Source organism: Miniopterus natalensis, chromosome 7, assembly GCF_054644295.1.
Source record: "Miniopterus natalensis isolate mMinNat1 chromosome 7, mMinNat1.hap1, whole genome shotgun sequence".
Lineage (NCBI taxonomy): Eukaryota > Metazoa > Chordata > Mammalia > Chiroptera > Miniopteridae > Miniopterus > Miniopterus natalensis.
The window spans coordinates 14,016,853-14,042,997 of NC_142087.1; the positions used below are offsets into that span (position 1 = coordinate 14,016,853).

Below are 26,145 nucleotides of genomic sequence, written 5' to 3' on the forward strand. Positions count from 1 at the left end.
TAAGGATGGACCTTTGTGCCAAGGACTTCAAATAGGTGAGGGCTGAGGGAAGCAGATGATTATACCACCTGGCCCACCCCTCCTGCTTCTCAGTACATGTGGGAAAGTGGTGGGAAGGGAGTTCTGAGGGTATTTCCACCAGAGGGTCATGGGTGAAGGGGGAGGGACACCCAGGCTGAGGCCAGTGTGGGCCCTTGGGTATCAGTGAGACCCAGCACATTTGCTCAACATTAAATTTGCCAGTCCTGGGCAGGTAGCATGTGCCAGGCCCTGTGCTCAGCACTTCCCATGCACCAACTCTCTGAGCCTTTACACACATGAAGATTGTATGTATGAAGCAGGTGCTGTAATCCCCATTTTACAGATAAGGAAAACAAAACTCCTGTATAATCTGCCTGAGGTCACCCAGCTGACATGCAGAAGCAGGTAGCTGGCTCCAGAGCCACTACACATCCTGTCTTTCTACAAACCCCTGTGGTCAGCTAGTAAGGTGAATGACTTGCTGTTGTCCAGGTAGATGGGCTTGAGGCATCCAGACCATGTGATTTACCTGCCCAGCACCAAGCCTCACCTGCACGCGCTCCCTGGATATTTATGAAAGCCAGGAGCTGTGGCCTCCATGCTGTGGAGAGAACAGAGCCGGGCTGGTCCTGGCAGCATTTGCATCCCGGGGCCAAGCGGACGTCCAGGCTTTGCTCTGCATTTCCTGGCTTCTCGTCCATATGCCCGCCGCGTGCCCCACTTCCCGCTGCCCAGCCTGGAGCTGGCACATGACTGGCGGCAAGCCAGCTGGGCTGCGCACAGAGCTGGAATTTCAGCAGCAGGGCCAACGCTGAGTGGAGCAGGCCAGGGCCCTCCTGCAGTGGGTGTGAGGCCAAGGAGGCCGCAGCACCTCCCTCCTCCCCTGTGTGTCTCCTCTCCCTTCCCCCTCTTCTCCATCTGTCACCCTTCTCCATGCCACCCTTTTCCTTTCTGGGGGTTGGGAGTGGTGCCTGGATGTTTATGTCCCCCTCTTTTCATTGGCTGCCATTTCTTCAATCCAAGCCTACCTCTTTAGCCTCACTAGTGGACATGCCCCACTCCATCCACGCCTGTGGACAGGGAGCTCCCAAGGAAACTGTGCTGATGGCTGCAGGGAGGCACAGCCTGGCACAGGGTTAGCATCAGGCTCTTGGCTAAGGTGTTTGGGGACCTGTCTCTCTGTGTTTTGCCAAACCTGAATCCTGGGACTGCCTCATCGACTCTTGGGCACCTGGACTTTTGGATCCTTACTGGCCTGGGGTGCCTGTGGGAGGCAGGGAACTGGAAAGGAGATGGGTAAACTTGTTCAGGGCATTAAAGGAGGCACATTCTTCAGTGGGAAAAAGGACTTCCTAGCACCTACCACTGTTCAGCAGTGGATCGGGATCAGATAATGAGCTTTCTGAAGCTGGAGGTATATGAGTAAAGAGTAGATGGCCATTTATAATGGCCAATGCAGGGGGATTCCCACTTTGGGTAGGCAGCCCTTGGCTTTACTTTTTGCCTCTGATGCAGTGTGACCTGAGGGCCAGAGGATCCCAGGAGATCTCCAGTGCCGGGGCCTAGGGAGAGTTCCAAGTGGTTCTACAAATTTCCCTGAACCCACATGGAGGACTGGTCCTTTTTCAAGGGGCTTTTCTGGTGTCTGCACCCATCTGGGTTAGAGTGAGCCTGTTTGCTTCCTCCCTCGCGCCCAGGGTGCTGGTAGGCTAGATCGGGTTCCAGAACTACTTTGGAGTTGGGGCCAGATGTGGTCAGTAGCTACTCCAGGCCCACCATGTGCTAATCCACCCACAGGGCAGAAGGAGGATCTTGTAAAGTGGTGCAAATCCTCCCAATTGGCCTCATCTGTCTTTGTCGGCCTCTGAGTTGGGGAGCGAAATGGAGCCTTACACGTTAGCGACTCTAAATAGCTTCTGCTCTTCCTGCCAGCAAAATCTCTCTTGGTTTTTACCACTAGGAAAAACATAAGAGGCAAATTCACGTATGGGTCCCAAGGTCCAGGAAGGGGGCCCCGAAGAGAGCAAGGCAGCAGGCAGCCCAGGGCAGCTGAGGGAAGCTAGGTGGAGACAGGGGTCCTGGAGCATCCCCTCCTTAAACACAGCAGCTCTGTCTTTATCTGTTTCATGTTGTGGGCTTCAGCATAAGAGTCTATTTCCAGAACAGTGCCTGTAGCTCTAAAACTATCTGAAAACCCCCATCGTACTAACTAGAGCGTCCACTGGGATTGTATTCCTCATTTCAACTCAACCTGTGGTCCCGTGGCCTTGGGCGTCTATGCAGTCAAACAGAAATGGAGGTTCCTTTTCTCATGTGCACAAGCCAGGAGGGTGAACCAAGAGATGCCCACAAAAGGTTGCAGGCCCCAGTGCGGGGAGGGCATCCTCCTCCATGTGGGTCCCTACAGCAGTGCAGAGCTGGGCTGACTCCCCAGGGATTTCTTAGCAAGGCTGCAGACATTCCAGCCATGCAGGGCAGGGCTTTCTCCCTGGCCTTCAGACAGCTCCAAGGACTTCTCACCTATCTGCCTTGGGTCCATCCCTCCTTCCCCTTGTGGAACACAGGGTCAAAAGGGGATGCACCCAGCACTCCCTCTGCATGTGGCACTCTAGCCAGCCTTTGCATACTGCTGGGTTTCTGCAAGGCAAGGAGAGCTGGGGCCACCATTCTGGCCCATGGTCCTCTCTGGGAACCATTCCTGTACTCTCAGCAGGCCAATGCGCAGCCCTCAGCTGAACAGCCAGGCCAGAAAGGCCCTCCCTGAGCCCTGTAAAAATGGTTTTTCTGCTCAGCGGCAGGTGAGCTCTGTGTAGAAAACTAGGGCTGTCCCTATGGTATGAACCTCCCTTCCTTTTCTCAGCAGACTGCAGCCCTCCTCCCCAAGTCCTCTGCTCAGTCATTCTGAGGTCTGGCCTGGAATGCCATACCTGGGGGCACCTACAAGGTCATCTGTTGGCCCAAATTAGCCACAGCCCTCCGCTTTGCCCAGCAGACGCCCTTCCCTCTTGCCTATTTATTCCTACCGCCCTTAGCCCTTCAGCAAGACCTATCCCTTCCAACCCTGCAGGCCCGAGAGGGATGTTCTTCCCCTAAGATGTCCAGGCAGCTTCAGGCTGGGATGAAGATGTGCTTGTGTGTGGCAGGAAAGCTCCCATCCCTCAGCCCTTATTTCCAAGAAGGACTAGTGCATGGCTGACCATCACCTTCCCACCCACCAGCTCCAATCAGAGACCAGGGTTTTGCCCTTGTCCCTGACCTCCAAAGAAAGGCAATCAGACAGGGAATTTGGAAGGGAGATAACTCATCAAGGAGCCTGCCTGCTCCGCAGAGCATCAAATCAGCTGAGAAATAACAATTGTGTCACCAAAATTAACTCTGCTTTTACAGCCGGCTGCCAGGCAGGAGTGGTCCCTGGTGCTCCACAGGCCGGCTGAGCTGGGAGCACAGCCTAAGCTGGTCCTCTGAGAGCCTGGCCACAGCCCGGGGTGCCCCAGGCCTCCTACATCTTCACCCCCCACCTCATTCATCCACTCTGCCTTACCCTACTCAGCCCCCTGGCCACCACAAAGATGGAGCAGGGCGTTTGTGCATCCCAAAGGAGCAGCTCTGCCAACTTTCCCAGCTGGGCTGCGGCAAGGACTGTGGAATGCTGGGGTGATGCTGCCCCTTAGTGGAGAAGAGTGGGAGGGCCCGGGCTCTGGGAACTGGGCAAAACCCAGCAACCTGACAGCTATTGGCCTCAGCCAGGGAACCTGGGCCTAAGAGGTCCCTCTGGGCCCCTCAGGCAGCCAAACCAGGGCCAGTGGGTTTCCCAAAACCCAGAGCAAGAAAAGAGGGCTGGGCTCCTTGGCCCATCTCCCCTTCCCTACTCCCCCACCCAACCTTTTTCTTGTGTTCTCTCCCACACCCCCTTTCTCTTCTCCCTAGCTAGGGGAGGCCCTCTGGAGGTAGGTATGGGTGGTGTGACCTGGAACCTGGGCTTTAGTCTGGCAGTGCCTCTAAATGGCTGTGTGACCTTGGGCCGATGGGTTCACCTCTCTGGGCCTCATGCCTAACCTGGAACATGGGGGTTGTAAGAGCCTGTCCAGTTTAAAAAGTCCGATCCCTTGGCATCAGCCTTTCACAGCTCTCCCTAAAAACGTCTTGATCTGTTTTTAGGCCCAGAACCTGTGGATTTATAAATGGGTCTCGGTTTATCTATCTCTAGGAGGGGAAATTGTTCCATCCTACCCCAGAGCGATGTTCATAAGCTCATTTTTCAGTAACAGCAATAAAATGTTCTGAGAGGAATATTACTTACTAGAATATAGGTTAAAGACTAGATAATTTCAAATGCTTTGCTTTTTTAATTGTTAAGTTTATTCAAATTTTTTAAACAGCCTGACCGGTGTAGCCCAGTGGTTGAATGTTGACCCATGAACCAGGAGATCAGGGTTCGATTCCCAGTCAGGGCCCATGCCTGGGTTGTGGGCTCGATCCCAAGTAGGGGGCATGCAGGAGGCAGCTGATCGATGATTCTCTCTCATCATTGATGTCTCTCTCTCCCTCTCCCTTCTTCTCTCTGAAATCAATTAAAAAAACATACAAAAAAAAATTTTTAAACAAATGGTTTTCTGCAAAATACTGACTCATTTCCGTGGCTAAGAATCGAGGACATCTGCCCCTTGTTCTTCAAGTCCCTGCCCTTCCTGGCAAAGGCCAAGGGCCTGCCACCAAAGCACAGCCCTTGTTGACCCCATGACTAAGCAGCCTCCTCCCCATCGGTCCATTTAACAAGCGAACCTCCTCTCTCCCGCAGATCGCAGAGACCTACGCCTTCCTTCCACGAGAAGCCGTGACCCGGTTCCTGATGAGCTGCACGGAGTGTCAGAAGAGGATGCACTTTAATTCCAACGGCCTGGAGCCCAAAGGTAGGAAAGGAGGCGGGCATGCTGGAGGCTCGTAGCAGGGAGGCTGTGCAGGGAGAGGCTCTAACAGCAGGGCCAGCACAGACAGAAAAGTGCACGTCCAGCAGTTGTCACAATTCCCAGAGTCTGGAGTGGGTCCATGGGGCTGCCCAGAGAGCCTCGTTTTGTTTTGTGGTTGTTTTAAGTCCAGTTTCACTGAAAAACCAACAGTACGTTCCTCCTGCACTTCAAGGCCCAGGACACATCCTCCTCCCATCCAGGTCCTGGATGGGAATGTCCACCTCGCCCCATTCCCTAAGCTCTGTAATTCCTGCCACCCAGGCCTCCCCTCAGCAGCGTCCCCATTGGTTTGGTTTTGCTGGCCCGACTGTAAGCTCTCGGAGGACAGGAGGACAGGCGCACAGCCCTTGCAGCATGCACCCTCCCACCCTGTAGCCACATACCTGCCAGTAGTAGGTCCTTCCTAAGTGTTTGTCTCTTCTTGTGCACAAACTGGAAATCTAGGGAGATTGATTAGAATTTAAAATGCCCAGAGCACTTGTGATCAGCCAAAGTTGATCCCTTGGACAGACACCCATGCTCTCCAGCTCTGCCCTATACAGTGTTATGCAGCAAAGACTCCACAGTATCCTCCCCATACTCCTAGCCTGAATGTCCCAGAGGCTTCCAGTAAATCTCCAGCCCATCTGTTCGTGGCTGGCTTTGGCACAGTGAGATGGGCCAATATATTTGACTGGTGTGATATAACTTGCCCTGAGAAATGGTGCCCAGGTGGGCGATTTATCAGGGCTTCTAGGCTGCTCCTGGGCATCAGGCCTGCAAAGGTTGCTGAAGTCCATGGGTATTTTGCCTGAGGATGGGAACAGACTCTGAATGAAGGGTGAGCCGTTTACTCAGGTGCCATCCTCCAAGTCTAGAGAGGGAAACACCAACAATGAAGCCCAAGGAGGTGACCATGAGGAACTGGAGCACAGGAGCAGAGTGGGGTTTCCCTCTCTCGTTGGTTGTCCCTGATGCCCAGGAGCAACTTCTAACACCAGCCAACTCATCAGATGCAGAGGCTCTCCTGCTTGTGGGGGCCATTAGGTCACTCCTGCTTCATCAGGTGCGTCAGATAGCTTGAGGGACAGGAACAAATCTAGTTAATCCCCCATAAGTGCTGGGTTCCTGGTTTAAGAGCAGGTCCTCTAGGGCCACACTGGATGAGTTCAAATCCCAGCTCTGCAGCTCAACAGGTGTGTGTCCTGAACAAGTGACTTTATCTCTGAGTCTGTTTCCTCATCAGTAAAATGGGGTTAATAATGGTAGCCACCTCAGGGGCTGATGAGGTTTGAGAGTTAATTTCTGTACCTGGTACAGGGCTACCATGCAGGAGGGGTGACCTGTGGCTGTTGTAGTTATTGCGATAACGCTGGATGCTGATGTGAGGCCCCTGCCCCATGTGGCCTGGTTCTGGCTGACTGGCTATAACCCCTGGGCCAAGCAGCATTAGGTACCTGCAGACGGGCCAGGAGGGCTTTCCCTGCTCTACTCCCTACCCCGCCTGGGCCTGGGTCCCAGGGGTGCCCACCCATCCACCTGTCCCTCTTGTTCTGTCCTAATTGTTTCCATAGCAACTGGGGTAGACAGATACAGAATCTGTTTGCCTGGGGGAACAGAGGCAAGGCCAAGAGGTGCAGTGTTTGTGGCTGCTTGGCTGTGTGCACGCTCCATTTCTGCCGCTCCCCTGCTCCCTGCTGGTATGGAGGACATTCTCACCTCCCCCACTCCTCAGAACAGGCTGCGAGGCCTCCAAGGCTGCAGTTCCACTCCTCATCTGTGGGCTCCCACTTGGCCAGGAGGGTGACGCCAGCACAGCAGCCGCCAGTTTCTTCTTGGTGCTGCCATCACCATGCCTCCAGCCCAGGGCAGAAGGGGGGGGGAGGGAGGTGGAGGGAGAGAGAGCACACAGCCTGGAAGAAGCCGCCTAGAATATAAACCAGCTCTGTGGGCTCTGGGCTGGAGCCTCTCTTCCCAGGGGCTTGCTCCAGGCAGGACGGGCAGACAGAGTGAGGCTGTGCCTTGCTCATCCTCGCTTGGTGCTGGGTGGAATGCTACTTCTTTGTCCCCAGGAGCTGAGCTTTCCAGGCAGGGAGAGGAGGAGAAGCTGAGGGAACAGGAGACAGGTGACCTATGGAAGGGTGTGAGCTTGGGGTCTAGCAGGCCTGGGTGTGTCACCTTGTTCCCTGTGTGTCCCTCAGCAGGTTAGAGGACCTCTCTGAACTTCTCCTGCTCATAACAGCTCCTACGAGCCTATGAGGTATCTGTCCCAGTTTACAGCTGAGGAAACGAGGCACAGAGAGGTATCGTGGTGAAATCACTTGTCCAAGGTCCCCAGAAGGCAAGAGAATTTATCTTCCCATCAACACTTTCCTCTTGGGGTTGTTGTAGGGATGCAGTTGAATTAAACAATCGCGTTCTGTAGGGTACCTGGTGCATTGGGAACATCAGCCTGTACCCCATGTTGTTACATACTGAGCCCAGACACAGACTGCCAATGTCCAGGTGGTCCCACGGGGAGACACACAATCAGTCACCCCACCCAGGTGAGCACCCTAGGTCTATAGCCTGGACGCTGGGCAAAGGGAAGGGTTTGGTTTCTGGCAGCTGCCAGAGGAGAGTCTTAGAATCTGAAAGGCATCCATGTCTGCTTAGTGGCCAGAGGCATTAGCTTCCTAGACCACCCTTGCCAGTTGGCAAGTTCTCCCTTCTCCTGCCCCAGCTGAGAGCATGGAGATTCTATCTCCACCCATCATGCTGGCCTCTCTGGATGCGGTCAGCTGCACCTACCCCTCTTTCACAGGCACCCTTGCCATGCCCTTCCTCCTCCCTCTCCCACCTGCCCACAAGGAAATCAGAGCCTGCATCTGGCCACAGAGGCAGGCCCTGTGTTCCTGTCCCAGGAAGGTAGGGGGGAAGGGGGAGAGGGAACAGGATGGCGACTTCTTGAGGGGCTTCTGGGAGAACGCCTCGCTTCCTGGTCGAGCGTTAACAAGAAAAAAAGGAAGCAAAGCAGCCTTCCCTGCTCAGTAGTTTGTCGGGGGGGGGGGGGGGGGGGGGGCTGGACACTCCCAGGCCCTCCCCCAGCGCCAGGAGCACAAACAAAGGACGCTGCTGAGGATCAGGAAGTCTGAGGATGGGAAATTCCAGGGCCTCCTGACTCCATGCTCTTCTGCCAGCCCCTGAGCAAGTCCAGGTGGAGAGGAGACAGAAAATGAAAACCAGTGGCCCCTGGAGAGAGGTCTCTGGGGGCACGTTTCTGTTTTCTCTGATGTGACAAAATATTGTTTGTATGGCTGCAAACTAGGAGTTAGCAGTGGGCAATGCCAGTTACCTATAGAAATGTCCCTTCTTCCATGGCAGAGTTGTCCACTCAGATGGAGGCTGCTTTGCAGCCAGGCCCAGATTCCTGTGTGGTTTCCAACCTCCTCGTGTCTGGCTCCTTCAGATCCCCCCCTTCCAGCCCGTCCTTTTGCCCCTGCAGAGGCTCCACATTGGCCTGCTTGCTGGCCTATCCTCTCCCAGCTCTCATCCTCCCTTGCTGGGTAGCATGGGAGGTTGCATAGCTCTCCACGTGCTTTTGACTCTTCTGTAAAAGGGGGTATTAATACTAGCACCCACCACATAGAATTCTTGGGAACATCAGGCAGAAGGGTCTGTGTTGAGCTCCTTGCGAGTGCTCAGTAGCTGTCAGCTGAGTGATGGGACATAAGTCCTGTTCAGATCTCTCCACAGAACTGCCTGAGTTTTTTCTCCTCTGAGCTCTAATGGACTCACTGCCAGTCCCACCCTGCTGAGCACAGGGATTGTACCTACAGGGTTCCCCCACCTTCCCCACCCTGAATGCTTACACATCAGTGCTCCTTGAAGACTTGCTGGTCCCGTGATTTACTTCCCCCTAAAGAGGTTTTTTTCATCACCTTCTGAGTTGACCTCAGGCCTAGATCTCTATTTCCAAATCTGAGACCCATGACAGGCTCACTGTTCTCAGGGTCTTGTGTGTGCCAGGCCTTCATAACATACACGTCCTTCAACACTCTGCCCTGCCTAGGACAGCTCTTGCCACTGGCACCTAGAACCAAGGGGCTCTTCCATTCCTTAGGTGAAGCTTATGAGAGTTACCACCTTGTATTCCACCTGGAGGAACGAAGGTCACCACTTCAGTTGAAATTTGCCCTGATTAATGAATGCTGTTGGAGCCCAGCTGTGGAGGTCAGAGCTCAGCTTGGCCTGCGTGGCTTGGCCTCGCTCAGTAAAGCCTCTGCATCACTGATTATTTTCAAGGCCTGTAAAACTAGGTCTTTCGCTTGGGCTGGTTTCAATTTTCCTTGGCAAGGAGGTGTTGAAACATTTCTTTGGGTGGTTCCTCTGCCTTTCTCACCAGCAGCCTGCCTGATTATTTCGGCTCCGTGACCCCTGCTCTCTTGTAACTCACCAGTGGTATCGGGTTATTTGTGGTGGCCTGAGCGTGGCCACTGTATGTGTTGATCACAGCAGGGGCCTGGCCTGTCTCAGCAAAGCCCAAGGAAGCCACTTGTCCTCATTGACATGCCCATCTTAGCTCATCCCCCGTCCTGGCATTTATCTCACCTGTGAGTGCCTGACTCCTCCATGGAGCTCCCACTGGCCCTTGCTCCTTGCCTCTTTCCCACTAAGCTGATCCGCTCTGTGTACAGCATTTATCACCTCCAGAGCCATGGGGCTCCCCGCTACTCTGTGCTGTGGCTGAGCTCTGACCTCCCACAGCCAGCTCCCTGGCACATTCCCTCACTTGGAATGTCCCCTGCCCGCCAAGGTCCTGCCTCCCCGACAGAACTCTCACTTCTGGAACTGAAGACACGAGCATTTCACTGCATGCTGACCTCTGCTGTGTGCGTGCTTCAGGATGTCCCAGCTTTCCCAGACAAGGGCTCCCACTTCTTCTTTCTGAGCCCTTCAGGCTCACCTCTGAGCACCAGAAACGTTTTCTGATCTGTGGACATGCTGGGGAGGGAACAGGCCAAGGAAGACCCCTTCTCTTGCCTCCCAAGAGTGCCATCCAGCCATTGTTTTTTTTGTACCTGGCTTTATTAAAGAGACTTTCTCATAAGCAGCCGTGGTATTTCAGGCAGAACATGGGTGACTGTCAGTAAAAGAACACAGTGCCCAGCTCCTGTGGACGCCCGAACACTCAGTTTCCCTGACACCAAGTGAAGCCTTCATTTGCGCCTCTGACCGGGGACCCTTAGGTGAGAGTGGGGAGGCCTTCTTACATACCATATTGTCTAACAGCTTTTCACCAGAAACCCCATCTTTGAGGAAACGAAATGGAAACGGCAGAATTCTTCATCTGAAGACCCATGATCTAAAAACAGGAACCATGGCTTTTTTGAGTAACACCATCTCAGTGTCATCGCTGGAATGTCTGCCTCACATCCTCCATCCACCCCCATCCATCTTGGGGGGCCAGGTCAAGTCTAGGTTGATGGTGGGGCAGCAAGGAGAAGAGGCCATGAGGACACTGAACACAACTTAGTTCCCCTCAGCACTGTGTCTGTGCCAAAGGGGCCGATGTGCATCTGCGTCAGAGAACCCTTCTGCCACCAAACGAAGAATTCTCTAAAAAACAAAAGTTTGGTCCACTCAAGCCACTTTCTGAGACATTGTCTATTAGTGACATTTACCTCTTCCTTAAGAACAAGTCTTCATCAAAGGACACGAAAATGTTATAGGTGACAGCGTAGCTTTAAGAAGCTAAACAAATTTCTTTATTTTTATAAAATTTGATAAGAAATGTTATTTAGGCTGTGCGGTCACCAGATGTACACCACCTCAAAATAGCACCCTTAGCCTGGCCGGTGTGACTCAGCAGTTGAGCATCAACCTGGGATCCAGGAGATTGTGGTTCGATTCCTGGTCAGAGCACATGCCCGGGCTCCATCCCCAGCAGGGGGCGTGCAGGAGGCAGCCGATCAATGACTCTCTCTCATCATTGATGTTTCTATCTCTCTCTCCCTCTCCCTTCCTCTCTCTCTGAAATCAATAAAAATATAGTTTAAAAAAATAGCACCCCTAGTCCCCGGGCCCCATCTGTATGGACCCATTTTCTGCAGGCCTATTTCTATCCTTGCCAAGCTGGAACTTCCCTTCTCCCCGTTAGGTGGTCCTCCCCCTCTCCCATTTGCAGGGGACTTTCTTTCCTTATTCTGGTAAGATACTTATAACATAAAACTTGCCATTTTAATAGTTTTAAGTGTATAATTCAGTTTATATTCACATCATTGAGCAACTATCACCATTGTCTATTTCTAAAACTTTTTCATCACTCCAAACAGAAACTGTGTACCCATGAAGCAATAATTTCCCATCCCCACGTGGCCCCATCCCTAACAACCTCTATTCTACTTTCTCTGTGACCGTGTCTGTTCTAGATATTTCATCTAATGGAATCACACAGTATTTGTTCTTTTGTGTCTGGCTCCCTTCACTCAGCATAGTGTTTTCAAGGTTGCAGGGGCCTTTCTCGCCTGGTCTCCGGTGCCTGAGCAGCAGGTTTAGCACATCACCTTGGATGTCCTCTACATTCCTCCACCTGGGCCCTATCACTTGCTTCCCCTTCAGCCCGTCTCTTGGGCATGGTTGTAACACTGGAGGGCAGGCTTTGGCCAGTCCAGGAATTGCTCACACACTCAAGTCCCAGCTCATGAACGGAACTAAGCAGCAGGGAGAACTTTGGTTCAAAGGCCTAGAGCCCTGGAGGCAGGAGGAACAAGCCAGAGAACAGATAACCAAGACTGTTTCCCCAGGTAGAGGGTGAAAGCAGGGTCAAGTGACTAAAAGACTAAATGAGATGGGTCCTGGCAGGTGGCTCCAGGATTTCAGGCTTGGTCGTAGCAAAAGACATCAGAAGCAGAAGGTGGACTGGGGAGAAGTGACAGGCTCTCTTTTAATCGTGCTTCCCGTCTTCCTTCACTTATTCCTATGCCATTTTCATCTGCCTGTGTGCCACCCACAGTGGTACCTGAGATGCAGAACTGGGCAGTATCCATTGGCTGGCATGTCCATGGCAGCAGCCTTTGCAGAAGGCAGCTTGGCCAGAGATTTTAAGAGTTACCGAATATTCCTGCCCTTTGACCCATGAATTCCATTTCTTGGAATCTGTTATAAAAGGAAAATGATTAGAAATTTGGACCAATATCCACACACAAATATGTTCCTTGCAGTGTTGTTTATAATTGCCCATAATAGGAAACAACATAAATAGCCATTCATAAGGGAATGACTTAAGTAAACTATGGTAAAATAGTACACAGCTATAAAAATTATATTTATAAAGCAAAACAAGATTTTTGGTGGAGAAGAAAATGCCTATGACAAAATGTTAAGCCCAAAATAAAATTTAAGCAGACTATAATTTTCTGTATGCATTATGATATCAAGGACATAAAGAAGAGAAATCACAGGGGGAAAAATAAACGGAAGCATATGCCAAGCTGCTTAGTGCAATTATGGTTTGTTCTTTTTTCTTTACATCTTTCCACACTTTGCAAATGCTCTACAAAAAGAACACACATTACTTTGATCTTTAGAACAACAAAGCAATAAATGGGAGGAACAATGTTCCATGTGATTATTAAGGAGGAACCAAAATTTTAGGGGTGGGGCCCCAGAGCTGTGAGCCATATGGTACCTGACGGTGCTTTTGGGGGGGTACTGCAGGGATAGGAGATGGGTGGGGTGGCAGCGACATGTGTGCACCAGGAAGAGAGCTGGCTTAGCTCCAGGTTGGAAACATAAATGCTTTCAAGGGCCTGGCCAGTATCACACCTGAGTGAAAGTGTACAAAATAATAGGGAATGGTAGGGACTGTGGCAAAATGGAGAGCTCACACCTTGTCTAAAAGAAGCGGCTGCGCCTGGCCGGGCGTGGCTCAGCGGTTGAGCATCGACCTAGGATCCAGGCGATCGGGGTTCGGTTCCCGGTCAAGGCACATGCCCAGGTTGTGGGTTTGATCAACGACTCACTCTCTCGTCATTGATGTTTCTATCTCTCTCTCTCCCTCTCCATTCCTCTCTCTGAAATCAATAAAGATATATTAAAAAAAGAAAGAAAAAACAAAAGAAGCGGCTGTTGCACAGCTGCAGTGGTTGTTTGTCATGTGGGAATACGGGCCCTTTGTGGCCAGACCTTCCATTTTTCAAAGTGAAATATCCCTAGATTTTTTAATGTGGGCTCTCTTATTAAACACCGGCACCTAATTAAAAAATATTTTCAGTGGCATGTAGTCCACATCTATGGGCCAGTTACGGTGGGTGAGCTGCCCATTTGTGACCTCTGGCCTATTTCCTCCTCGCAGGCTCTGGGTTGAGTTCTCCGTGTGGGTGACGGTGCGCTGCCCCATTGGTGGCCCACAGCACAGACTGAAAGGGGTTCCTTTTGTTCTTTCCACCAGAAAACGAGCCTCCCTCTCCTCTGGTCTCCGGGATTATTGATTACAACATGCCCCTCACCTCCACGTATCTGAAGCAGATGAAGTTACGCGTGATGAATTCCCAGGAGCAGGTAAGGCGTCCGTCTCCCCTCACCCTACCTGGAGGCGTCCTAACTTGCCTGGATGTGGTTGATCCTTCCCAAGATGTGGGGCCACAGCCTGTGTAAACACACTGGAAATCAAAGGGGCCCTTATCTGGTTATCTAGGTTGTGCAGTCGGGGCTGAGAGGGGAGGGAAAGAATGTGTTCTAGTTACAGGGTCTGCTGGGCAGACAGCCCTGTTGGGTCTTCAGTGAAACCCAGGGAGCTCATGCTTCACAAAACTTTCCCCAAGGGCAGGGATAAGGGAGGGGGAGGGCTCTTGGGTGGTTCTGTGTCTGCTCTGCCCTTTGTCTGCTACATCACTCACCTCCTTTCCCCAGGGAGAAAAAAGAGGAGGGGCCCTGCCAGCCAGCCTGTGGCCTCTGTCACTCTTGGGGCCCAGACAGGCCAGGAGGATGGGCCTTGGCGGGTGGCCCATGTGAGATAAGGCCCCTGGCTGTCCAAGACTCCCCAGCTGTGGATTGCCAAGGGTTGTCAGGCACCGTGGAAACAGGCTATTAAAAGAAAACCACTCTTGCCTGCCTCCCCACACGAATCACCTTCTAGCCCTTTGCAAAGCAAGTAGCCTGACTGTCTTTCAAAAGAGGGCGAGTGAGTGCCAGTCCTTCTTCCACCACTGCCTAAACCGGGATCATAATCTTTCACCTCCAGCTTCAAGTGTTTGCATCTATTGTGACATCTGAACTCACTATATCTCTGTGGCCTGACCAGGGGAATAGGTTCTTTCATTGAAAGTCTGACTTCTAGCCCTGGATGCATATTGTCTCTCTTACCACTTGTCTCCTTGACAACCTGAGCATTTGTTGTCAGGGGATCGAGGGGAGTGAGGGAGGGATGGCTCCAAGGCCAGCTCCAGGGTGATATAGCAGGATGTGCTCAGGTAGCATCTGGGCCTGTGGCACCCAGTTTGAGGATTAAAGCTGGTTGGCTTGAACATACCAAGTTTGCACTCCCCTGAAGAGGACTGGCGAGCTGGCCATGATCAGCCCCTAAAGGTTGAATGAAGCATGCTTTGCTCTGGGTGGCAGAGCTGTTTGCATCTCTGTGTCTCCGGCGTTTTCTCTCCTGAGAGTGTCTGTTCTGTGATGGTTGCATCCCTAAGAAACTTCAAGTAATCGAAGATAATGTCAGTGGGGAAAGTGGTGCTGGAGTTTCATACTCACAGAAACAATTTTGCCATGGCATGGATCCAGACTGCCGCAAGACCAGCAGTGGTCAGCACAGCCCACCTGTGATCCTTCATTAATGGATCCTGTTGCATTTCGTTTGGTTGTACAACTTCTTACTGTCTGTGGGGGATTACCACTATTGGCTAGACATATTAGCAAGGATTCAGGCATTCCACAGATACTTACAGAGCCCTACTCTGTGACCTGGGGATGAGCAAAGACAGAAGCATTCCTAGTTCTTCTAATCTAGGGGGAGACAGGCATTAATGAAAAAAATCACACACACTAGCCAGCTCATAGCAGGTAGCCATAAACAATCGAGGGAGAGATTGATCAGCCATCATGGTGCAGCTGTGACAAGTGCCCTGCAGTGGGACATGTGGTGCTGCGAGTACTCAGATGTGGGTGGGGGTGGATCGAGGCAGGGGTCAGGGAAGGTTTGCCTCAGAAGGTGATGTCTGAGCTGAGATCAAGATCTGAAGGGAACAGAGAGCTGTAGGCCTCAGCTTGTAGACCCTGTGGCTCGAGGGAAGAGAGTACCAATGAGAATTTGAGAGGCTGGTGTGGCTGATGCAGAACCTAAGGAGTTCTGCTGCTGAACGAACAGGAAAGCAGCGTGTTAGGCACTTGATAGATATCTGTGAATGAACTGAAGTTCATGAAGTGAGATGGATAGACTGTCCTGGTGAGGTTCTGGCTACTTCCAAAGGAGGGGAGGACTGTAGGAAGGCATTTGTCTCCATGGTGCTCTGAGAGTCCAGCTGAGGCTGAGCCTGGGGTGGCCTCTGCTTACAGTGGCATTGACTGTGTCTTCCTTGCCTTCATTCTTAGCTTTCCAGATGGGGACCATCTGGAAGTAGCCAACTTTCTCCTGGGTGCTGCAGAACATCAAAGGGGTGGACCCTCCTTGCACACCTGGCAGGAGAAGCAGAATCCTGCCTCATGCCTAGGGCCTTTCATCAGTCTCCAGCACTCCATGCCCAGCAATGAGCTCTCAAGGCCTCAGCCTCTCAGGCAGCACCATTATCCCTCTTTTATAGCCAGGCATGTGGCAAAACAAAAATCACATTGTCACCAGATTATTTATCTACAGCAACAAGGAAGGGTGAAGGACCTGGAAGTCTTTGATTCTCCAGCTTGTAAAAATACATATATTTGAATTAGTAGGTTCTTTCCTATAGAAAAGTCAGAGGAGGGCTCCCCTTGCAGTGGGTGGATGGCCCCCTATTCAAACAGCCACAGGGCTGGCTCCACTGCTGTCAAATCCCATGTCCCAAGACCAGGCTCTGATCGTGGTTTCATTCCTTGCTCATCACGCTGATCATCACATGCAGAGTACACCTGGAGCGTTTGCAAGTCACTCACGCAGGCTATGTGGAGAGTAAACCAAATCTAAACTCACTGGGAGCCAGGATAAATGATATTTTATTAATGCTGAACAAAGCTCTACATCTAAAAACTCTGGTGCAAAAAATCCCAATCATTCATTTTCCCCCAGCATTAGATATCCTAGAGACACACAGTAAAGCATGTAGAACATCTGCCTCACTTTGCTTTGGGCCGACAAGAACAGGTGGTGGGGTTGACTTGCGAAATGGACAGAATCTCATTGCTTGTGGTCCAGTCATGTTAGATCAATATGCTGGGACATGGGCTCTTTTCCACGGGGGTATTAGGTACTATTAAAATCCAATGTAGCAAAATGCACACAGAGAAAAAAGATGCTTCTGAGTTCTGATTCAGTGTGGCAAGAATTTATGGTGCCCTCAGTGTGCAAGACATTTGGGGGTCAGATTCTACCCTCGGAGTACTTCCATCCTAAAATACAGACCCCAGGTGCTGTCATCGTGGTGGCTACATTGAGCTGAAAATAGGAGAATGTAACCTGAGAAAATCTTTTTTTTTTTTTTTATTCTTACTGGGGAACTCCCATAAAGATATAAAACTGAAATCACTTTGAGCTGTATTGATGATGAACACTTTTCTTGTAGGGGGCAGGATATGAAGGGCTGCATGAATGTGGACTTACTCTGTGCATTCTGTGATGAGAGGAGGTTCCAGGGAGGAATGCAGGCAGCGCTCATAGGGCCGGGACAGCTAGCAAGCGCCATCCCCAACAGCTGATCTTTCAAAGCCCTTTCAGGGCTGTGTGCAGGATACACCAAGAGGAGTACTGAGCCTCTTCCTCACATAGCCACTGGTTTTGTTTTCTGTTTCATTTGGGTTTCTTTGCTACTTCTAAAAAAATTTGATTATACAAGTAATACACAGCCTTAGTAGAAAAATCAGTAGCCAAAAAAGCAAAAGTCACTATGATCCCACCACTCAGATCACCGTGAATATTTGGTGGCCACCTTTCCAGACTGTTATTAGAAAGGGGATTATCCTGTAAGCACTATTTTACAACCTGCTTTGTTTTTCTGGTGCTGATTCTCCATATTATTTGAAGTCTCTTTGCCCTTCGGGCCTTGATGTTTCCACCTACCAAATAAGCTGGTTATATAATTTTCCTGCCATTCGCTCACTTCTTTGCCCACATCCATCCATCTATCCATCCATTGTGCACCTGAGCCAGGTCCCAAGGAGACAGTGATGAATAGAGCCAAGTCTCTGCCCTGCTGGCTCTCACAGTTCAATGAGAGGGACATGGAGAAACAAAATCAACACTGGAGTCTGTAGGGAGAGCTCAGAGGAGGAAGGGAGGGAGCAAGCAGGGTGGCTGCTGTTTCAGGCAGGGGGGTCATTAATGGGACACCTGCTCTGCTTTACACACTTTGCCTTTCACCCTCACAACTCTGCAGGGTCATGTTATTATCCTCATCTTACAGGTGCCACAGCTGAGGCTCCAAAAGGTTCAGCACTTGCTCAAGGTCATACAACCACTAACATGAATTGAAACTCAGATCTTTTCCATTGCCAAACCTGTGCACCTGCCAGGGCCCCAAGCTCTGCTTCTCTCCACACTTACAGGAGTAGGATGTGCTGATTAGGATAAGTATTGCCCATGGCGCTGATGGAGGAAACCGTCCTTGGCAGAGCTGCTGGCAGAGCAGGCTTTGTTTGGCCTGGGAACTGGGACTGCCTTAAATATCGGATGCCTAAGGAAATACCCAAGGAGGAATTGGCAGGGCACTGAAGTTTGGGCGGGGCAGTCTCCCCTACCTTGTAAAGGCTCAGTCATCTGCAGAGGCACATATGTAATTTGATATCCACATTGTGGGTGACGTTATCCTGATTGTTCCTGAGATCCCAGTGTTTGAACTGCTATAGAAATCAGATCCAGATCCGGAAGGAGAGAGACAAATCATCTGTGTTCCTTCCCAGACACATACTTTCATTTTATAGAAGCGGACGCTGAGATGCGGAGGTTTGGCGACTCGCAGGGCACCCACCCCCTGGCTCCACTCTCTTTTGGTTTACACACACACACACACACACACACACACACACACACACACACACACACACACACACCTCCTTGCCAGACCCCAGAGTGGGAGGGCTGTCAGCACCTTCCTCTGCCTCCCCTCTCTCCAGTTCTTGGAGCAGTGCTAATGTCCCGTTAATGGTTTTAATGGTTCTCCCAGCAGTGTGTGAAGTGGTGCACAGCTCCATTGTTTAAGCCTGCGTGACGGAGGCTCTTGCTTGCTTCCATTAACCTCTGCCTCCCTCTCCTCCACCTCGCGCTCTAGACCCAGAGTTTTCCTTGGGTCCTGGAAGGTCAGGGAGAAGGGCCAGAACTCTCCTCCCCCGACACATAGTGGAGTCCGCAGAGTCGGAAGCCTCTGCCCAGGGGTCTTGGGATTGCCAAAATATTGTCCCTCCTGCTCCTTTCAGGGGGACAGTGTAAAGCAGCCAGGATCCCAGCCCACCCACTTAAACCAAAGACCCTGGAGTCAGGCTAGCATGACCAGTTCCACCAGTACCAGCTGTGTGACTTTGGACAAATTGCTGCACCTCTCTGTGCTTCTTTTTCTTCATCAGTTACTTGAGAGTAATAATAATAACTCTCTACCTAATAGAGTTATTTTTTTAAGTAAATTTATTTTATTTTTTAAAATATGTTTTTATTGATTTCAGAGAGGAAGGGAGAGGGAGAGGGAGAGGGAGAAACATCAATGATGAAAGAGAATCATAGATCAGCTGCCTCCTGCATGCCCCCTACTGGGAATTGAGCCGGAAACACGGGGCATGTGCCCCAACCAGGAATTGAACCATGATTTCCTGGTTCATGGGTTAACACAACTCAGTGGTTACTGAGTTGTCCTGGTGGGGCCCCATAGAGTTATTTTAAGAATTAAATGACACAAAGCAAACTTGGTGCTGAGTATAATGCCAGGCACATTAGAAGCATGGAGGAAATTTCAATGACCCCTACTGCTATTGACAGTAATATTATTATGCAGCTTTTGTTTAATAGACACAGTGAATGACCTCGTACAAGAAACCAGGGCCACAAAGAGGAATAAGACAGTGTGGTTGCTCTCAAGGAGCTCTTCTCAGTAGAGAGGACAAGACGGCAGCCATGAACTATAACCCAGGACAGAAAACAGAAACAAGAAGGGGCCAGGAACCTGCCAGTTGGTTCCAGGGACATGCACTTACTTCACATGAGATTTTAACAGTCAAAGAAGGTCCAGGTGAGGGAAGCTGAGAGGTAACAGCTCTGGGAGGACCTGGGCTGGGGAAGGCCAAAGCCAGTTTGGCAAAGGGAGGAAAGAGGAGGAAGAGAGAGGAGGAAGCGACGGAGCATGGGCCTTTCTTGGAAGTGAGGCCATGAGACAGCCCTTTCCGTAGTCAGCACTGGGGAGCCAGGCAAGAATTTGGGCAGCAAATGAGCCCAATCAAGGGTGGAACTCTCTCAGTCTCCCATCTCTCTAAGTGGAGAAGAAACAAGCCCACTCTGAATAGCTCTCCACATTCACTTTATTTTTAATTGTAGTAAAATATATGTAACACAAAATTAGCCATTTCAACCTAAAATAATGTACAATTCAGTATCATTAAGTATATTCACAATGTTGTGCAACCATTACCACTATTTGTTTCCAAAATTTTTTCATTACTCCAAACAGAAACTCTGAAACCATTAAGCAATAATTCCCCGTTCTCCCCTTTCCCAGCTCTTGGTAGCCAGCGTTTTACTTTCTATCTCTATAAACTTGACTATCTAGGTACTGCATATATAAGTGCATTCATATATTTGTCTTCCTGTGTCTGCCTTATTCCATTTAATGTTTCCAAGGTTCATCTGTGTTACAGCATATAGCAGAACCACATTCTTTTCATGGCTGAATAATATTCCACTGTGTGGAGAGATCACATTGTGGTTATCCATTCATCCAGTGACAGTTGTTTGGGTTGTTTTCGTCTTTTGGCTAACACATTCCCTTTTTTACCAGTATCTTTTGGACCAGGTTGTGGGACAGGAAGATACTAAAGCAGGGTTCTATTCCTTCTTCCTCTAAGTCCTTACCCCTTTTTGTGGCTTTCTTTTCTCATGAACACTGGCAACCTCCCTCCTGCTCAAAAAAGCCCCAAGAAAATGAGCAGACCCAAAGGAGAAACAGAGTTGATGGGTTTTATAGTGAGAGCCTATCACGTACTTAAACAGTACCTGACTCACAGGACTCTTACCTGTGGAGAGTCACTTTACCAGAGTGCTGACTCTGACACCCAGATTTTAGAGCTTGATAGCAATGATGATTTCCTCCTTCCCCTTCCTCAGGCTACCCTGCAGCTCAGGCAAGGTACGAACTCAGGGAAGAAATAGCAGAATGGAAAGTGCCATGTCCCCTGCTTTGGCTTAGTGTGTATAAAGCTTTGATGGTCTCTTAAGAAAGGAAAGGTTCTAATGTGTTTCTTTAAAATTAAAGTGTTATCTCCATGAAATAGAAATAGAATGTAGAACTTCTAAGCCACTAAAGAAAATAAAAGAGACAAAGAAAAATTGATCAGCCCAGCAAGAGTAATTAAATGGGGAAATAAAAGAAGAAACAACCAAAAGAGATATAATGAATAGAAAACTTTAGTAAGCTAACAAGAACGAGACCAAACACCAGTAAATTATAATAAATGTAAGTGGGTTAAATTTCATTACAGAGTAAACAACACTCAGATGTGTTTTGTTGTTTGTTTGTTTGTTTTGTTACCCCTTACCCAAGGATATTTTCTCCACTGATTTTTTAGAGAGAGTGGAGCGGGGGGTAGAGAAACATCAATGTGAGAGAGACATATGGATCGGTTGCTTCCTATACACACCGCTACTGGGGCCAGGAAACGAACCCTCAACCCAGGTACATGCCCTTGACCAAGAATCAAACCCACAACCTCTCAGAGTGTCAGGCTGACACTCTAACCACTGAGCCACAACCAGCCAGGGAAAAAGACATTTTTAATGACACAAAAAGGAAGATAAAAACGAAAGAGAGGACAGTGCTATTAATGTGAAGTAAGTAAATGTTCAAGGCAAAAAGGGCATTAAATAGGGCAAGGAGAGATATTTTATCTTGATCAAAAGCATAGTTTCCCAGTAAGATTTCAGAGCCTCTGCCCTTGGGGTAGGTTGAGAAGGTCAGTGGTTCTATTGAACATAAAGAACACCTTAGACTTCACCATGGGAAGCAGCATCTTTCCTTCACAGCCCTCAGCATCTTCCCCATCGTTGGTCTCATCACCTTTTGTAATTTTTGCTACTGTCTCACTGTCGTCCCTTCTCTAGACCAATATCTTCAAACGTTGAGCATCTGTGCCTGCTCTCTAGAAACATGCATGGTGTAGACCCTGTGGAATTTGTGAGAATGTGGGGTCTACTGTCTTAGCCACCTAGTCCCTCTCATCTCCTTCCTCATTTATTATTCAATCATTTCTTTATATGGTTATTTATATTTTGGGTTATAATTCAATACTACTTTTTCATTTTATTGCTTAAACTGTTTTAGCTTTGGCCATTGGGAGCTCTTTTAGTTGGCTCCTGTGATATTTTGACAATACCCTATAGATTCTTGGGGGTGGAGGTGTTTTGTAGGATTTCATTTTATTTTGTTTTGTTTTAATGTTTGTCTACTTTCTGTCACTACGATAAGCTCCAGACTCATATATTTCCTGCCCCAATCCTAGAATCAGCCATATCTCCAAGGAGCTCTGATTCCTTAAATTGGAGAGTCATGTTAAATACCAAGATATGGGTGCTAGGTGAGCTTATTGCTACTGGGATGTTCTTTATTTTAGACCCTCTCAGCTAACAGAGGGAAAAAATATACATGTTTTTATTTTTCACATTTAATCTTTGATCCATTTGGACCTATCCTGGTATATTCTGAGTTGCAGATCCTGCTTTACCCTTTGTGTCAGCATCATTTATTAGAGAGTCTATTTCCTTCCCACTGATTTGAGACACCACCTATAAAATTTACTAAATTTCCACCTGAAACAGAATCTATTTCTATTCAGTCTTTTGGTCTCTTTGTCTGTTTATGTACCAGCTCCACACCGTCTGAAATATTAATACTACTATGTTTTAATATTTAGTAGAAACAGTTCCCCTTTGTTGTCCTTTTTGAAAGTTTTCCTGGCTTGAAAAAAAAGTTATTTGGGGGAAAAAAATGTTTAATCCCTAAAAATTTTTGCATGTCCTTGTTGGTGGGGGAAAAATACCCCAGAGGGCACCGTTGATCTGACCATTTAAACAAGACACTTTCACTGCAGGCCTTTCTGTTCACACACAGAAAAGACAGGGGGCTGTGGGCCAGCAGCGTTGTGAGCCCAGTGTTGGGACCAGGGGCTGTAAATATTGTCAGCCCGTGTCCCATCCTCCTCATGGCCGTGCCAAGGAAAACGGGGCGTTTCTAAACTTGAGAGGACATGTTTTCTTGGAAACCTCTATTTTGAGAAGGCAAAGGGGAGTGTAAAACCTGTTGTCAAACATCGTTGTTATGAGGCATTAATTTAGTGATCAATATATATTTTTGAGAATCTTCAGGTGCTTTCTGGAAACTTGCTGCAGCTTCCAAACACTCAAAGAAAATGAGCATTGCCAGGGCAGCCTGGGTTCAGAGAGGTCTGTTTCTCTTCTTTCTTCCTGCTTCCCTGAAGCTGTGTGGGGGAAAAAAAGCAGAAAACAACTGACATCCTGTCCTCTCCAAAGCCAGCTGCCTGATGGAGTTAGTAGATACCCCGAACCTAAACAGCTCATTGTCTCCATCAGCTCCTAAAGGCTCAGTCCCCTTCCAGGCTGCTGACATCCCCCCATCCCTCCCCACCCCCCCACCCCTACCCCACCCCCACCCCCTCATGCGAGGATGCCGATGTGGCCTTTCATCTTCATTATACAGGAAAAAATGCACACAGTGCCCATAATTTACTGGTGCAGGCAGGAGAGCTGCCTGGTGCCATGAGCAGAATCCTGCAAGCAGGGCTGGCCTGGGAATGCTTTATTTGTGTCAAAGGAAAAGCTAGGAGCAAGGTCAGGAGCTGCTACCTGGGCCTCCATAAATGGGAGGCAGCAGCTCTTCTCAGATCGCTCACTGTAAACACCCCTGCCAGGCACCCTAGGCTGACTCCCTGCTCTGTCCCTAAGGATAAGAGAGATCCAACAGGAAAGGAGGCGTCTCTCCCGGTCTGAGCCAGGAAGGGGTAGCTTGAAGCATCCAGATGGTCACTGAACCTATTGCTGACCTTATGACTCCCCCAACTCTGGGCCTGGCCTGACTGAGACCGAGGGGCCTTGGTGTCTTGTGGCTAAGCCCTGTTTTTGTTGTTGTTTTTAATAACTAATCTCCTAACCCCAGTTTTCAAAATGTCTCCTTCATCTAGAGCAAGTGGGATGCTTTGGGCAGGGTGCTTTTTCCAGCCCTCCCTGATTTTTGTCACATTTTTTTGAGGATGAGACTCTTGGTGGCTTTGTCAGGACTTAAGACTCTGAAATACTGGCTTCTGGCGCTGAGCATTTATATCGGTTGTGGCTTTTACACAGGACCTTGACCCACCCTGACTTGCCAGTCTGATGGTTCCTTCTCATGTGAGCCCCAGACAGTTCCCAGCCCCCAGCAAAGAGCTGTTCCAGGAGACCTGACCCCTCTTGGTGGGCAGGTGGGTGGGCTGGGGCTTTGTAACCAGACCTGGAAGATGCAGGAGGGTTTCAGACACTTCAGCAGCTGATGTCTGGAGATCAATTAGAGATAATAGCTTTGGGTGGACTCAAGAAGCATGGCCAAGATTTTTCCTGGTTATGATTGTGTTTACCTCATTAACGGGCCTTGGGCCTTTTTTTTTTTTTTTTTGAGAGTGGGACAGCACAGTGTTGTACCATGAATTTGTGCTGGCTGCATTGTTTTTGCTCAGGGTGATCAGCCCTGGATCCCCAGGGGGCTGGTAGCTCCCCAACCTCCACTCAGACCCTTGCCCTCCCTGTAACCCAGTGTTTGCATAGTTTAAAAAATTTTCCTCCTTCATTCATTCAAAAAATCATTTAAGTTTCTACTATGTCCTAGACACTGTTCTAAGCACTGAGGATTCAGCAGTGAATGAGACAGATAAGGAGCCTCCTCTCTGGGAGCTTACATGCTGTAGAGATGATAAACAAGTCGATCAGAAAAAAATACACAAAAGTGAGGAGTTTGGGGCAGAGAATTAAAACAGGGTCCGGTGATAGACTGTGCCTCTGGGTGAGAAGGCCTCTCTGAAGAGGTGGCATTGAGCTCAGACCTGAATGATAAGTGGCAGGCCCTGTGGCTATGAGGAGGAGAGGGCTTTCCAGGTGGAGGAGGCAGTAAGTGCAAAGGCCCTGGAGCAGGAACAACAAGGGGACTAGACTAGGATGGAGGGAGAGAGCGAGGGAGCAAGGGGGAGATGTGCTTGGGGTGAGCTTGAGCAGTCTGCAGAGGGCAGCGCTCGCTGCTTGCTCGCAGGGCCTGCCAGCTGGGTACAGGGTTGGTTATGCGCAGTGTGAAGCCTCATGGTGCATCTTCCTCTGACAGAGGAGAGCAGATGCTTAACTGGGGGTGATCATAAGTGGGAGTCCGGTGACTCTGGTTCTAGTTGTGGCCCTGCCCCTGACCAGCTGTCTCACTTTCATTTCTGCGTGCTGCAGCCTCCCTGGTAGTGGAACAGCAGATTTGGGTCAGACTCCAATGGTTTACAAAGTTTGCTTTTTGACAGAGGAACCCCTTTCTTAATGGAAACTCTTCAGTGGAGGAAGTTCAGTGTATCAAGGGGTCAGCATCGGGCGCACATGTCACTGTCAAATCTGGGAAAGAGGACCAGATCTCTGCCCACCTGTCCCTCCCATCCCCAGGCAACCCCTCTCTACCTTTCTGCAGTGACCTAATAACAGGGCCTGCCTAGCCCTGGGCTTTGGGTGGGGGTACAGAAGACAGCCAGGGAGAGAGGCTCAGCCAGCATGACTACAAAGAAGCCTGACCTCAGGCTGGGCCTCCTCTCTCTCCTGCAATTTTCTCCTTGGCAGAAATGAGTAACTGACCCCATGCTTTGCTAGGCCCAGGGCCATTTTAAAGCTTGGATGTTTAGAGTGACTTCAAGTGCCTCAAGAAAAAATAGGATAGAAACAGAAGATGCTGTTTAACTGGAGCACTGCTGTAGCTCAGGAAGGGCCCAGGCATACCTGGGTAGCAGCCCCAACACCTTCCCTCCTGCTGAGGCCACAGGTAAGGGAAGCAAGTGCTTGTCTTCCTCCCCACCCCCCAACCACAGTGCACACAGCAGATGCCCAGACACAGCCCTTCCTCAGTCTCTTCAAGGAGTCCACACTCTAGAGAAAAGGCCATCTGGGAGTGGGGGTCCTTGCTACCCAGTTTACCCACAAGCAGGAGCACTGTGAGTCAGTCAGGGTTATTTTTTACTAAAAAGTACAAAAGCTCAGCTGACTGTACAGCAAAACATGAAGTTTTTTTTACTCCTGAAACAAGAATGGAGGAGCCACTGTTTGCTAATGTTGGCAATGTTGGGCTGGTGTCTCTGTGATATTGTTGACCTTTTCCTCATGGTTGCACGTTGGCTGCTGTTTCTCCACCCAATGTGTCCACATTCAAGGTGAGAGGAAGATGGGAAGTGGTGGTATAAGCTTAGTCTAGCAAAGCAAAAGCTTCCCCAGAAAGTTGCCAGTAGACTTTTGTTGACATCTCATTGGCCAGAACAGGTCACACGGCCATTCCCAGATACAAGGGAGGCTGGGAAGGAAAGAATTGCATTTCCTTTCCTAAGCACACATCATTAAGCACTATAACTACTCCTGTTTTTAGGTTTTCAATAAATGGAGTCATACCATAAAGTGAGGGTAGGGACAGGCCAAGGCCCCCCGCTGAACCAGCACCACCAACTTCATGGGGGCAGGCCCAGGTCAGCTTATGTCACACCACTGTCCCTGCACCTGTCAGGCCTAATAAATGTTTGTTGACTGATGTCTATAATATTAATTACT

The 26,145-nt window shown here is 49.7% G+C and overlaps 1 protein-coding gene across 1 annotated transcript in view; it reads left to right on the forward strand.

Moving 5' to 3' along the window:
- The first annotated feature begins 4,872 nt into the window (after nt 1-4,872).
- NOL4L (nucleolar protein 4 like) overlaps nt 4,873-26,145 on the forward strand; it is a 65,475-nt gene continuing 44,202 nt past the window's right edge. The window contains exons 1-2 of the mRNA XM_087818800.1: nt 4,873-4,931; nt 13,399-13,508. Coding sequence (XP_087674926.1) covers nt 4,898-4,931; nt 13,399-13,508 — 144 coding nt within the window. The 5' untranslated portion in view covers nt 4,873-4,897. The remainder of the gene's footprint in view (nt 4,932-13,398; nt 13,509-26,145) is intronic.